At 39.9% G+C, this 15744-nt stretch overlaps 1 protein-coding gene across 3 annotated transcripts in view; it reads right to left on the bottom strand.

Annotated features, from left to right (window-relative positions):
- Positions 1-15744, bottom strand: part of LOC103388892 (low-density lipoprotein receptor class A domain-containing protein 4) — a 166640-nt gene that overhangs the window by 17083 nt on the left and 133813 nt on the right. Inside the window, exon 2 of one of the 3 annotated variants that reach the window (XM_008324095.3) lies at positions 15546-15696. The exons of the other annotated variants lie outside the window; for them this stretch is intronic. Coding sequence (XP_008322317.1) covers positions 15546-15639 — 94 coding nt within the window. The 5' untranslated portion in view covers positions 15640-15696. The remainder of the gene's footprint in view (positions 1-15545; positions 15697-15744) is intronic. 3 annotated transcript variants of the gene reach the window in all.

The raw sequence follows: 15744 nt of genomic DNA, 5'->3' as shown, positions 1-15744 counted from the left end.
TTGTACGTCTGTGTTTGAGTGGGTCGGTGGCTGGGGGTGGAGTAGTACTGGGGTCAGCTTGGGTCAGTGTTGTAGTGGCTGCGTGAGGGTGATGCTGTGATCAGAGTTCAGTCAGGTTTTGCATATTGCCCAAAGCCTCAAATGGCTTTAACCCATTGGGCATAGATAGCAGAGCAAAAACTCATTCCTGATGTTGGACACTATTACTTTTGTGATCATGCTCTAGTGTAGATGTGTAGAATCTACATTTTCTACTTCTAAGCAGTCCAGCTTTTCTTAACAGTAATATGATAAAGATGGTAGATGTAAAAAAGACTAGCTGACCAAAACATCTAACAGATCAGCTCAGTGAAGAGTGCTTTGCATTTCATTTCATTTTGATCAGCTGCTGGACCTACTTGGTGTTTATGTAAAGAGTGTATCCTCTCTTGTTTAACCTTTTCGTGCAATGAAACAGAACATGTAGCAGGGGTTGGTCATAGTCCTTGTCCGGCATGCAAGACTTTAGGCCTTCTGAAAAAAATAAAACCTATCCCCACTGGAAAATGACATTGGGGTGTTTGTGTGGTACTAATAGTTCTATTTACAGAGCAGATGGTTACAGAAACTATTTGGGAACCAACAACATATATGATGAGATATGAGATATTGCTTCTGCCCCACTGCTTTAACATTACACACTAAAAACATTACGATATGGGCACTCAAACCATGTACACTCAGTAACACAAGCAGAAGCTCTGTTACCCTCATGGCTAACATGCACATTTTCATAATAACCACAGTCCTCATTAACAGAAGATGCCAGACGCATGGTGTCCGTGGGTTGTTGTGACAACATCAGGCCAAGGATATTAGCCAACAGGACACATGCAAGAAGACACATCACCCAAGGCTTAAATGGTGAATTAGAACCAATAGGCAGACAGATGGATGCAGCTGATACTGATATTATGTACTATTCGTGTGCACAACATCATCGTATTTCCTGCTGCCACAAATATTCACAAGGAGTACAGAATGTGTATTAATGCGCAGCTGAATATAGCCACAGTGCACGGTTTCCTCGTGCTTAACAGACATCTGCTGAGAACTACAGAGACCAGCTGTTTAGGATTATTAAGCTTTGAGGAGAAAAAAATATACATTTGTGAGGATCCAGGGGGGCTGGCTGTGACAGAAAGTGTGGAGAAAAGGTCTTGTACATTGCTTCCTTTGTTTTCCACAGGATCACATTTATTACCACAGAGAATACAACCAGCGTTACCATTCAACATGTGTAAGAAAAAATTTAAATTATTTGGTTTATGAATTAACAGTGGTATTCTAAACAGCAAACAAGACTCCAGAGTATTAAGACAAAAAGCCAACATTAGTCTAGACCTGATAAGCACAAACCATCTCACTAAGCTGACTGACAACTATCAGCCAAAGGCAACACAGCGGGTAACTGGGACACAACCATTCGTTCAACTTTACAATTTATGACAACTACTTTGTAAAAGCAATAAAAGCAATGACATTTACTTATTCTGTTGATGGAAGTGCCGACATTAACAAAGCCTAAATCTTTCTCCTTTTGTCTGAAGTATTCTGTCTGAAGTTCAGAAGTAAATGTTTAATCGTAATGATTGAAACACTCAGTGAGTAAAGCTTTGATGATCTCTAGAATTTACCGTGTACTCCAGTAGGGGGAGTTAGCAAGATATCACTTTTGCCCACTGGCTTACTGCTAACTTGCGGTTCAAATCAGAAAATATGACAACAAAGCTACTGAGAATCCATACATATTGAACAATTGTTTTAAAGAACCCCAAAAAGTACAATGCAACACGATTACCCTGAGTCATGACTGTAACTACCTAAGAAACACTTTTTGTGGAGCGTGACAACAACAGTATCCAGTTTTACAAATTACATTTCAATATAGGATAACTAGTTTTACAACATAATAGGTATAAAGCAGCAGCAGACAACAACTGAACCGTAATTATGTGTACAGATTGGGCTCCAAGTCCTTAAGGAACTTTACTTAGCTCTGCGGTGTTGTCTTTTTTTGAGCAAAACGCAATGTGGCAGTTTTCATGATGCCGTCTACAACTTTTATTCCAAATACAATGCCTCTTGGCTTTTTTCCCCACAATAAGACAAAGCAAACAAACATCATCCACCATTTCCAGAGTAACATGTCTAAATCACCATAAGCCAGCAAAGTTTTTACCATGTGTTTGTGATATTTAAAATAAAATAAAAACCATCATAGCAGGTTTAGAAACAAAATAAGAAACAGAAATCTACCAGAGTGTAGAACACGGTGTACCAGAACACAAAGCAAACACTTCAGCAGCAGTGACTGGACCAAAAGTTTCACTTGTAAGGTACAGATGGGTAAGAAAGTCAGAAGAGGAGGAGATAGTGAGCGCAGGGAGAAGGTGGATAAGATAGACAGATGTTCAAGGCAGACAAACAAAGCAGAACATCTTGTATCTCATCTCAGAGGCTGAACAACACACAACAACAGAGAAGCAGTGAAAAAAAGAACAAAAACAAAGAGATGAGAGACAAGAAGGACGAAGCAACAGGGGTGCTTTTGTCTGTCTGGTTGGTCTGTCACTCTATCACTGTACATGCGCGCCAGTGATTCCCTATAGTCACCACGCCAAAACATCAGTTGTACTATACACCTGTACTATACACAAGTTTTGTGGGAGTGGGAGGCCCAAAAAATAACAAAATCAAAGATTTGTTATATGTTATAGCCATTGATTTCACAATGGAAGAAATGAACGTTAGGAAATTTAATTTTGACCATTTTTCATACATGTTGTCTATTAATTTATTGCTACATATCCATATTTTCACAGCACACCATTTGTACTGACACTTTTCTCTACCCAGACATTTAATTAACTGCAGCATTTCTAAATGACTAGACTTGTGGTTCAGGAATAGAAAAAGTTAAAGAGTTTCTTTGTCAGTGGTACTAAAGCGGAAGAGAGACACAGACTGAATTAACTCATTATAATGTAGACATATGATGATGAACTGTCCACCAACACAATCCTGCAATAAACAGAAACAAATACAAACACAAATGAAAAATAAAGTCTATATGCAGACAAAGCAGCTTGAACATAATTATGAAACAGAGCAGTACCTTCCAAAAAAGGGTAAAAAGAAAAAAACCAATATGAGATAAATGGTCTCCTCCTCTGGTGTGTAATTACACCCTGTCTGCTTGGAATAACTCAGTTTAATCTGCTCAGCTGAGTGTGAGTGTGTGTTTTTTTTCATTCTTCTCTGCCCACAAATCATGGTTTCCATTTTGGAAAAAGATGGCAGCATATGCCTGCATGCTGTTTTATTCCATTGTGACTCACTACCACACTCACTATTTCCCCACAGAGATGGACTGTCTCCATCTCTGTTAATTTTGTGTCTCATTAGTTTTAGTCTCCACTATATTTTTTTCTGATCTCTCATCATTTTGGTTTCAGATTTTAGATTTTATTTTATTTTTACTTTTCAAGCCTTCCTTCTGTATTCCACCGTTCCTTTCACTTCGCTGCACACAGTTTAATCGTCATTTTACCTCCTCCTGTCGTACCTCCTTTCTGTCTCGCACCTTCCCTCAATTCCCACACTGCCTGACTCGCAGATGAAGGGCTGTAAACATGTCTTCCACATGCAGGCTTATTGTGCCTAGCCAACAGAGCAAAACAACCATGCTTAAGTTGTTCAATAGGCTTCACCCATTGACTACCCTGCCACTCCTCACCCCCTCCCAGGTTGAGATGCTTAACAACCATGAAGCAATGCCTGGCAGGCAGGATTAGGCAGAAGTGAGAGACAGAGCAAAGAAACTATGAAAAAAAGAGAAAGCAAGAGGGCAGGAGAGGAAGAGAAACCGAAAAGAAAGGAAAAGACAGTGAAAGCGAGACATAAAGAGAAGCAAGAGACTCAAGGGGATGTAAAGATGACAAGAAAATGGGGAAATAAAAGCACATTGTGCGTTTATACAAGATGACAAATGAGAATAAAAGAAAATATGTGAGACGGGGGAAAAAAAAACTTCTTAAAAAAATTGGCGGTGACCGTAGGATGAACTTCAATGCTGTGCAAAGCAACAGCTGCTAACACCAGAAGAAAACTACTGAGAAGAAAAGGAGCTGCAGTGCAGAAGGGGGCAGAAAGGCAAGGTGCAGGGGAGAGAACTATTCCACAAAGTAATGGTAGTGGTGGTGGGTTTTGATGGTGGCCAGAATGTTTTTAGGTTTGCTAAGGGAGAGACGGGCGTATAAATAGACCTGGGACTAAGGGTCTGAAAGGGTTCAAACAAAGGGGAGGGGAGCAACTCACGTCTTTGGGGGAAAAAAGGAAAATCTCAAGTCCTGTGGGCATTAGACCATCCCAGAAGCTGAAAAGCTCTGGTACATTATTCACCTCTGCAGCTGACAGCTTTCCTGAACTCACACTGGAGCAGCAATGTCAGGAATTTTAAAAGGGGGTTAAATCAATTTACATTACATACATGTTTTCAACAGCCTTTAATGGCCCCTGAGTGAACCTGAATTCTACAAGTTCAACAGTGCTTTTTGTCATTATGCACTGTCCTTGAATGGACACTCAGGTCTTCGTAAAGTACACATAAGACCTATATTGTCCAAAATCATTTCATACCATCTATAAAGTTAGAGAGCAGAAGAGGACGATTGCACTTTTACTTGGTACTGACACTTACTGTAAATGGTAGCAGTCACACATGTTGAGTTCAACCACACTAAATAAGCAATCGAGTCAGGGTATTTTTGTGCGTTTTGAGAAAGCAAGTGCTGAAAAACTTTTTTTTTCCAAGTTCCCATTTCTCAAGTTCAAGTCTGGCTCTACGAGGTGTTGATTATTTCTTCACTGATACTGAGGTTCAGTGTACACTCACATCAAAGGTAGAACCTTAGCCCTGTGAAATGTTCTCTTGGTGAATGAAACATTGCTTTGTTGAATGATAAATGGCTGTGTTTGTTTGCGGTTAGAAACTTGGATTAGATGTTAGGTTTTAAACAGAGGATCTATTATCTTGGTCAAATCTCACAGCTTTATGTGACAGTTTTGATCTATAACATTCAAGCTGTCTAAGACCTCATTAGGTTGCCTCTAGAGGTTAATGAAAAAATATTCTTTACTTGTTAAGTTTTCCTTTTTTGGTGTTTCCATTCATTTTACTTTAATCATACTAGACAACAAAATTCTGAATTTAAATCAGATCTTTGCCCTTGAACTGGGTTTTTTTTTTTCATACTTGTCTCTGGTATTTTCGAAATCTTTAAAAAGAGTCATCATCAAAACTCAATTACAAAAGTTGAGGAGACTTGACTTCTACCATTCATTCCTGTTTTCCTTGGTCTCTTCCTCTCTCTCGTTCAATTCCTCCTGTATCTTTCATGTCTATCTTGCCACCAACACCACCCACCTCCTTTTTTCCTACTATTTCTGCACATATTGCACTTAGGGAGTTCAGCTCAAGGTGAACATTATAGAATAAAATGTTGCTCCAATCTCGACAAAATAAAACATTTAGACAATACACTGACCCAGTATGTCCACAAATAACAGAAACATGCACGTTCACAATATCTCATATATCACAATTTTCCACTGATATTTAATATACTGCCTTCAATCATGGTGGCTCCTTTCTTGTTAGATGGCAGAAGTCAGTTCGAGATCATAGACACATTTTTTCAGTCCTTTAAACTGCTTTAAGAAGATGTTTTTGCTCAAGTGGTTTGAGATGTTTTCATGGTTCAAAAGTATTTTTCTGAATAAAAATATATTTTGCCAAAGTAAAAAAATATTCAGCTACAGTAGATTCACAGTCATTGTATACTGCATTGTCCAAGAAAAAAAAACAACTAGTGCTGGGCATTTTAACATGTTATTATCACATTAACTCATAAAAACAACAATTACTTTAACTTTTTTTTTCAAATACTTATACAAATACATTTTATTATTGTAAAGCTCTGTGCTCACCATCTTTTGTTTTGCAAAAACTACTGCGGTGCACACAGAAACTGGAAAAGAGAATTGACATTGACACTATCCCCAAACGGTCACTGTCAAATCTTACATCCTGGCAACCTGTAAACATGGTCCTTCAGGCTGGTGAACTGATTTTAGCCAGAAGTAGCATTACAGATTAAAGATATACACTCAATAATTAATTTGATGTTAAAAGTGCCATTAACATGGCAATACATTTAAAAGGAGTGTGCTATGCACTACCTTTGAATTGACAATTACATTTTGCGTAAGAGTGCAATTAATCATGATTAATAGCAAGAAGTCATGCAATTAATTGCAATTAAAAAATGTAATTTTTGCCCAGCCTTAATTAAAAACACACATGCACACACACACACACACATATACAGTATATATATATACATACACACTGTGCTTTGGTATCTAGACATTCACAGCAGCAACAGTCAAAACTCAACTGGGGGGGACATTTTACTCTTGAAATGGGACTCTTGGCAACCAAACACACATGGATACATAATGGGGGGTTGCTTTCCAATGAGGAGCCATAAACTTTTCCTATTAAGATTCCTTTCTTGTGTAAATATAATTGCTGTAAATGAGCAGTCCAGAGTTTCTGCATAACTGCCGTGGGAATGTGTGTTTGCCTAGCACACTATTACAAAGCTAAAAAAAATTGACCAAGGTCTGAGGATGTGACTATTTAAGCTCCGGACTTGAATCTGTCACATGTTGGCACGACCATGAACAGTTCTCAGAGCACACCCTTTCATGAAACCTCACCCAGTCTAGACCCTGGTGATCCCCCTGGGTTAATCTGGCCGACAGATGGGGCTGGCTGTGGGTAAGCAGGGGGAAGGGGCAAGAGAAAAGGAGGCAGTGTGTACTGCGTACTGTGATAGTGCTAGGGCAGCAGTGGGCCGGATGCTGTGAATATGACCTATATTAATAATTCACAGCACACAGGATCTCCATGCTGCACGGAGCAGGAGGCCTAATCATCATTACCAGTGATAGCCAGCAGCCACATTAGCTGAAAGCTGGATTCCAGCAATGATAAGTTTTCCATACTCACTTTGTTCTCTAGCTGCTAAAATTATCTATCTTTCCACAGGTGAGATGAACATCAGCAGTTTTACAGATATCATGGATGAACTTATTAGATTTTGGAAACTTGTCAATATATCATCTCAAATAGGCAGTACAGGATACAACTAAGTAGGTTATTAATGCACCTGAGCCTGATCAGAGTTTATGCTCAACAAGAGGTTAAAAGAATATTATTTTTATCATTTCAATATATCAATGCTTAAGCTTTTAAACCTGAGTCTGTAAATGGCAAACAACCAAAAGGAACTTTGAGAACTCGTTGGTCATGGCCATCCAACCAGCAAATGATCTCCTACACCAAAATAGTGGTGATCATCTGTAATCCTTGTGGACTGCTCATACTCACTGTTGCACCTTATAGAAATCTTTAATCTATTGTCTAAGTCCCAATTTGCCGTTAAAAGCCACATACCTTGAATCAAGCATTGAAACTTATATGAACTCTTCAAGGAACAATGTGATGGCAAATCTAAGCCTTGTTTGAAGAAAAGACCCTAAAAGATTAGACCAAAGGAGAGATGTTAGAGAGAAGAGGAAAGATGAAAAGAAAGTAGAGAAGATTGAAGAAAATGACATGAAATGAAGAGAGGAGAGTGAAAAGGAGAGGAATAGGGGGTTGGGAGTCAAAGTCAGTCCAAGCCAGACAGCCTCTATCTTCCTCTGACCTGTCTGAATCTGTCTGTATCCAAATGCGTGTGTGTGTGCGTGTTATATGCCAGGCAGAGTCCCCTCTCCCAGCCAAACAATAGAGTGGGCTCTGTGTCTGATTGGGGTCAGCTGGTGGCTGCTGAGGGGAGAGGAGAGGGAAGGGGAGGAGGAGAAAGACTTGGGGAGTACTGGGAGGGGATGTTAGGTATCAGACACTGCTGTCTGATTTTTTTCCGTCCCCCCATCCAGACAGACAAGACCATCCGGCATGTGAATCACTGATGAAGACCAAGGAGAACTGAGGGAGGAGAGTGTAGGAAGATGAGGAGAGGGGGCTTCTTTCTTCTACGCCTCCAAACACACACACACGCACACTGTTTGACTGCAGGCTGAGAGGTTAAAGTGGGTTAAAATGTTAAATAGTAAGGATGGGAAAACAGCTCAGAGACAGAAGAATGTTGGATTACAGCTGTGGGAGGTAGGACACAGAGTCTTTCTTCTTTATGGGTTTATTACCTACCACCTGGGTTAGGGTGTAGCTTTTGGTTGTAGGTAGAAACAACAGGTTTATTCTTACTGCTGGAATGCCCTGCACTGTTTTGTTACTTCTTCCCACAGGCTCTCTTTTAATCCTTGCAATTTCCTGTGATAGGGTCTCATGCAGAACCTGTTACGGTCAAGCCTGGAGACCAGGTGGCAACTGTCCTTCAGATCGCCCGCCCCATAGGAAGTGTAACATAAGACATATACAAGAAGCAAGTGAAGAAGCAGTTGTGCAAAAATAAAAAATTCACCTGCAAGCAAACCTGTCAAAACAAAGTAAAATAACTGTTGACTCTTGAGCTTTTCTATTAGAAAATGGCATTCATATTAGTATGTGTCAGCATACTAGCAAACACAATGGGACTGTATGCACATTAAGGATTACAGGCTCTTTCAGTCGGAACGATAACATGAATTAAAAAATTGATTTTAAAATAAGACAACAATGGATTAAAGTGGAGACAGAAAAAGCTTTTATCTGCTGCAGCTCCGGCTGCAGTCGAGATGAGGTGTTTTTGGCAGCGAGAGGAATCTTGACGGTGCTAGGCAACACATAGTAGCTTGTCAGTCACTACACAAAACAGCACTTGTACTAAACTCAAGCAATTAAAATAGAAACAGATCTACCTATGGTCACATGAGAAGACTGTTCACACAGTCTGTGTCTTATTGCTGCAGGACACAACTTTGGGGTATGTGAGAGACTAATGAGAACAAGAACTTGTAATAGGTAATAGAGCCAAACTGGATGTTATTGCATAGCCTGCACTTTGCTCAAATTCATTGCTCTACATAAATCAATAGGAAATACCACAAAAACTATTAGTTTGCCCCTAAAGGTTGGTGTGTTTTCATCCAAAAGAAGATAAATTAACACTTACAGGAAGGACAATGACTGTTTACAACCTCTAAATAGTCTTTCTTCAAATCACTTTTCTATTAAAGAGTGTAGGACCTATCAGAATGAAGGTTACAGTGCTCACTTTCAAACTGGTTGAAGAATTTCTTGCATAATATGGAACTTTTTTTTTGAGTTGACAAAAGTTTTCATACGTCCATACTCTGTTCTGTCCAACAGATCAAGTTCTTGCAATAGTAGTTCCGCATAAGGACACACTTGTGGTTCTTAGAAAAAAAATGTTGTCCATAAAAATGGAAATATGGTATGCAAATATGAGAATGATCTACCAGTTTCAACTTATCATTTAAAACTATTACAGTTAGAAAAAACATGTTTACCACCCAAAAAGACATGTAGTTAGTCCACAGAATGAGTATTCGGGCACAATAACTAAATGGACAACCTACAATTTGACTAACAGCAGGCATCTTAGTGGTTCTGTTGGATACAATTAGTTTCCCTTTATATCAAACAATGACAATTTGGATTCCTAATTTCAAAGCGGTGCTTCCAGAGCACGGGAACATGGCACGTACTGTGAGGCAGGGTTCACTGTGGGTAATAAATGTGGAAACAATTTTAGCTGTCTGAAACCTGGGAAAAACAAATCAGCTCCAAGGCCAATAAAAAAGCCCATAATGTGCTTGTGAAGCATCCATCAGCAAGTGTCTGGAAAGCCATTCCTTGATTACTGTAATGTGTCCCGTCCATGTCTACAGACCTGCATCATACAGCAGACAGTGGAGCTTTTTAGTATCCCAGACAGTTCAACTGGGTCTAAATAGATGGTTATAGTTGACTGAGGCAAAAGATTACTAACCACCCCTTCACTATCACCACCACTACCACCAGCACCGGCACTGTCACAGACTTGACGGATGGCCTGTCTTCAAAAACACTGCCACTACAAATCTATCCTGGTCCCATGGGTATTTTGGGAACTAATGGAGAACGTCTATGGTGGGTGTGGGTGTAGGTTTGAGTGTCTGTCTGTGGGTGTGTACACAGGATGGGGGCATACAGAATCTAGACACAAAGGGGAGTCCCTGCAGCCAGTTTTGAGGTTGTGAAAGCCAGTCGTGCTGGGGCACTAAGTGGTGAAGATTGTTGTACAGCAATTGGAAAGATGTACAAATTGACCTCTTTTGCTACTTTGGAATTTAGTCTTGGCCAGGCCAGTTCAGTAAAAGTAAGGACAACTGCTCCAGGCTGTGGTTTCCACTGTATTTGTATGCATTTGCAGCTTACAGGGTTGTCAGTTTGATTTTAAAGACACAGTACTGCGTAGCTTATCCAAATTCAGAAATAACAGAGAAGACAATACAGGCTTATTTTCGCTCAATTCTGGGACCTACTTATGCAACAGATGCAAAAAAGGAAAACTACACATTGCCAAAATGATGATAAGAGTTACACTGTCCCATTTAAAAGGGTCTTAAAACATTTTTGTTAAAAAAAAACAAACAACTAAATTTAGTTTTAAACTTTAAATGAGAAATCCTACCTAAACACAATGCATGTGGCCTCTACACTATGCTGAAGAATCTCTACTCAAAAATGAGATTTACTCTTGTAAATATGTTGCTGGTTTCAAATGTGCATAATGTGCATACTAAAATGAAATGGCAGAAACTAACAGACTCTGAGTATTTATTATTTTATAAAATGATGCCTTTACATAAAATGTTGATTTGATGACTGCAGTTTAATCTCCAAATAAAAGTCAGGTTCTGTTTAAATGTTATCTCAATAGAAACCAAATGTACAGCCTTCGGTTAATCACACTATTGTGAGGTGTTAGTTTACAAAACCGAGGAGTTTATAAAAACCTCTTTAAAGGAGTCATTTAAAAAGGAAGTGTATGTCAATCCTGTTCATTATCCTTGAGGCTCAAATGGTTTTATTTTGACCAGGTAATAGGCAGACTATGTCAGTCCAATATTTTACAACTAGACTGTAAGGACGCATTAAAAACTTTAACACTCAGGCAAGGGAAAAATTACAGAAACTGGAAAACTGAAGGCAGTAAATCACACCAATGCTACTAAATTGCTGCTCATAGCATGGCATGACTTAAACATTTCTGCTGATGATTTACATACTTACTTACAATATCCAAGCCTGCTGTTTGGGAATAAAGAATTCCTTCTGCAGTGTGGTAAAGTCAACTGCAGGTCAACCCTACAATGTAAGAACACAATCTGGGGAACCCCTCTGACATTGGCCCCTTTAAATAAAACAAGAAGGCCTTTCTTAAACTCTGGGAGTGCAGCACTACTTTTCATTGCTTTGAAGAAAAACCTTCTGCTCACCAGAGGTGGCAGACTAAAAAAGTCTCTGCTGAGAGATACTAACAAATGTAGAAAATTCCCAGAGAAATTAATTACAGGAGCAGTGATTGCAAAATCTGTCTGGAAGAAAAAAAACATTGTTAAGCACACCATTTCTTCAAGGTTTCAAAAATTCTATTTGGATGTATAGTTTGAAACCTTTGTCCACAGCATATTATTAGGATTTATTTAAAACCTGCAATTACATGAAAAACAAACTAATTCAAAAACTCCTCCACAAATAAATCATACAAAAGAGAAGCTAAGACAAAAAAAACAACAAACAACATAGAGCTTAGCAAAAGATTGGATTGGCTGTCTGGCTGGTGACACAGGGTAAATATTGACCAAGCCTATGAGTGCCTGTGTGTGTGTATAGAGTGTGTGCATGTGCATTTGGGTGCATGAATACATCTAGGTGTAAATGTGTGGGTCTACTATGTGTACATCTTTGTGTTTGTGTCGGAGAGTCAACAAGTGGCAGTGTGCGTGTTGGGCCTGAGGTAGTTGACAGATGACCTCGCTGCCACCTACACACTAACACCACTCATACACAGGATTACAGATCGGGCTGTTTACATCCGTCTGACTGGCTGGCCCCTTCTAACTGTTACACACATACACGCATATAGTCACTCAAGCCTCTGACCCACAGACTCTTTCCTATAAGGAAAAGCTTTTTATAAAGGTTTCCAGGAAAATTCAATAAGAAGGCTTTCTTGTGCTTTCTAGTGAAGGTGAGACCAAGTTCTTTCATTGCTACAGCTACATTGGGGTTTTACCTGTTTTACATTTTTGAGGATGCGAACGGAAACTTACTATTTCTGTTACTATTATTACTGGCCCTGTACAGGCTTAAGCAGCCTATATGAATGACAAGGAACAATAAAATCACTGGAAAAAACTAAAAGTAAAAAATAAATAAAATAAATATACAACTACCATAATTCATATGACATGTCCCTCTTGCAGGAGTTTTGTCCACAAACCTGCTATGCCTCAATGAATAGAGAACATTTGCCAAACCAGTGCAATAGATAATTATGGAATAATTGGGCATAGATTCAAATTAAAGTCAGATTTGTGTTCTTTTTTCACATAGTGCATGTACCTGTGAATGCATGTAGGTTAAAAACCTTCCCTCGTGTAGGCAGATCACTTAATGACAAGCATTACCAACAGCCATTTATTCCCTGTAGCTTGTTAAATATAATATTTTTTTATCCAAAAAAAAACAAACAAAACTTAACATACACTAGGCCAAAACAGTGGTACATGTTGGGTTTAGACTGTAGTTGAAAACACACAAACCAAACCACAAGATTGTATTTGACCTCAGCACTATATAATAATACCACACCCACAATACAAGGGAATAGCACTGCATGATGAATCGAAGCACAGTAACACCAGACTAACACTTGTTGAAGAACTCTGCTGTTCACCGTCTACACGTGAATCCCAGTGGGTAGGCTGAGGATAAATTCCTGGCCCTGACACACTGTTTGCACTGTGTTCAATCTATGTTTGTAGTCCCTTTCAATTTTTCTCCTTGTCTGAATAATAAGAGAACATGCCAGTGAGACCTCCTGCTCCTGTAGCTCTTTTCTTTAGTGAGAGAAATCATCAAAGCGCACTGGGCGTACATCATTCAGCTCTGCCGAGTTTGCATGACAACACAGCCGACCAACAAGAGCCCTTTTCAAACCAGACGGTCACTACAGTAGGGCATGGTTATTTCAGACCTCTTGTGAATGGAACCACCCCCCTCAAGTATTGAGACATTCTGAACAGTTGAGAATATCAGACCAACGTACCAAACAGACAAGCTGGCAAAAACCCTCTCCACAGTTTATATTTTGTTAAACAATGTACGTATCAATCAACACAATTCAATTACTCTTTCTTAGCACAGTCTGCTCATTAAACTAGTCGTGTTTGAGGCTGGCTTTCTGAGTTGGATTTTCTCTGCTGTATCACATTGTCTTTGAGGATGCACCAGTTCCTGCCTAATTACGTGATTCTTTTTTTTAGACTGGCAATACAACAATGCCACAGAAAAACAAATGGTGAAACACCAGTGTACCTGCCAGACAAACACACAAACACACTTCTTGGTTACAATGTGGCGTCAGTGCAGCCACACACTGCTGCCAAATTTAAATCTAATATCCTGCGTTCACCTTGCATTGCCCAGTCCTGGCGTTGGACCCAATGGAAATTACACATCACTGTAACTCTGTCTGAAAGTCTGCAGCATGTCTGTGTGTCTGCAAGTCTCCCTGTCAATAGGTCTGTCTGCCCAGTTTTGCACTGCCGTTCATTCCCTCATCTGTAATGCTCCGGCTGTCTGTTTGGGAATCTAGCCGATGGTGTGAATGTCTGCTATGTGCCTGTTCCCTGTTTATTTGCCTTGGTCAGTCTGTCTGCAGCTCAGCCGGGCTGGATGCTTTTCCATGCAGGTCTGGCAGTGGTCCCTCTGCCTCTAAAACTGTCTGCCTTCTATGACTACTCTGCCTTAGTCATAAAGTGGGAACGCCTGCAGTGGATCTAGCAGGCGGCAGCATTAGGGGCAGAGCTGATAATGATAGTTTCTCTCCGGGCTGCTCAGAAGGCAGACAGACATAACATACCATTCCAGCGTTTCCTGTCTGTGCTGACAGGCAAACTATTTAACCCTGTGTGGTGATCCCTCAGAGCATGTGCATAAGCCCTAGCAGGTCTGTCTATATACAGCTAAATCACCAGGTGTTAGAATGAAACTAAACCCTATAAAAGAATACATCCAGAATAAGAGAGGAAGCTAAAGCTTAAACAGAAGCAGCTTTTAGAAAGATTTAGATATATGTAGATAGATAGATAGATCTTTATTATCCCCTCAGAAGTCCCCATTGGGAAATCAAAGCTTTAGCAACAGTACAACACCAAAACAACAGGAATAACACAAGACTGTAGTACATATTTGTACTAACATGCAATTGCTTTCTTTCCAGCAATATTCACAATAATTTGAATTTGGGTATTATATAATTTGTAATGAAGAAAAAAGAGACAAAAATCAGCTGCAATAAAGATGATTATAAGGAGAGCATAGAAGAATACTGGGTTGGTGTCAGTACTCGGAGCATGTTGCTTCCCTTTCTGCTGCTGCAAGTGGTGCTAAACACAGTTTGAATGTTCTATTCCATGAGTTGATTGCACTGTTATATCATCATCACCATCATCATAGACTGGGTAAATATTAGTCAGAAGTGCTCTGTGACACGGTGGATGAACGTCTCTGACAGTAAAATAAATAAAATCTTCAGTAGGCTTCCTCTGATACATAAACTAACAACTGTATTTCATGTGTCAAATATTCATTTTAATAATTTGCATTTCTAAGATTATTTGAGTTTATCTTGCATCTTCCCCACCCTTAGCTCTTTGTTCTTCTTTAGGTTTAAACAGCAGCTGCATAATTTGTCCAAGTTGACTTCCTGGTAACTACGGAGTCTATCCAGGGCCAAAAGTCTCAACTACTGGCCAAGAAGAAGACACTACAAAATACAGACAGATGAGGGATAAACAAAACACCATGCAGTTTGAGTGGCTCTTTAAAAAGGGCCTGTGAGATTACTTTAGATACACTTTTCACAGTAAATTTCTGTGCACGTTTAAAGAATTAAGACCTCAGATCAACTTTACACACTTAGTGGAAAATTAATCCACATCCAATAAAAACATTAACAGTGGAAAATAATCGTTAATAATAACTAATATTCGATTAGTTGCTGCAGCCCTGTTGCACACTACCAAGTCGGCACTTTCTAGTGAGGGTAACATCACTGTTGTGTCTAGTTTTGGTCGAATGATAAGCCCAACTGGTCCTTCTGTTGCTGCACTGTAACAGTGCACAGTAAACGGATTAGGCTCCACAGTCCCGCAGTAGGTTTTTAAGGTCAGAAGGAAACGCTAGAAACGTTACTCACATATCTCCATTCCCTGTGGCTGGGAAGCGGTGCAGTTGCAGGAGCAGGTGACATTGGAGTTGCCGGGGCCGCCTGGGGCCGTTAGGTTTTGCATGGGGCTGGGCAGACCGGGACACCGCTCCGGAGAGAGAGCCGCCGCCACCGTCGGGGGGCCCCCGCAGGCGGGGGGGGGGGCGACACCACACAACGGGGACAGCAC

The sequence above is a fragment of the Cynoglossus semilaevis genome, chromosome 13 (assembly GCF_000523025.1).
Source record: "Cynoglossus semilaevis isolate Cse_v1.0 chromosome 13, Cse_v1.0, whole genome shotgun sequence".
Lineage (NCBI taxonomy): Eukaryota > Metazoa > Chordata > Actinopteri > Pleuronectiformes > Cynoglossidae > Cynoglossus > Cynoglossus semilaevis.
The sequence above is the reverse complement of the archived record's forward strand: the minus strand, read 5'-3'. Positions and strand labels throughout refer to the sequence as shown.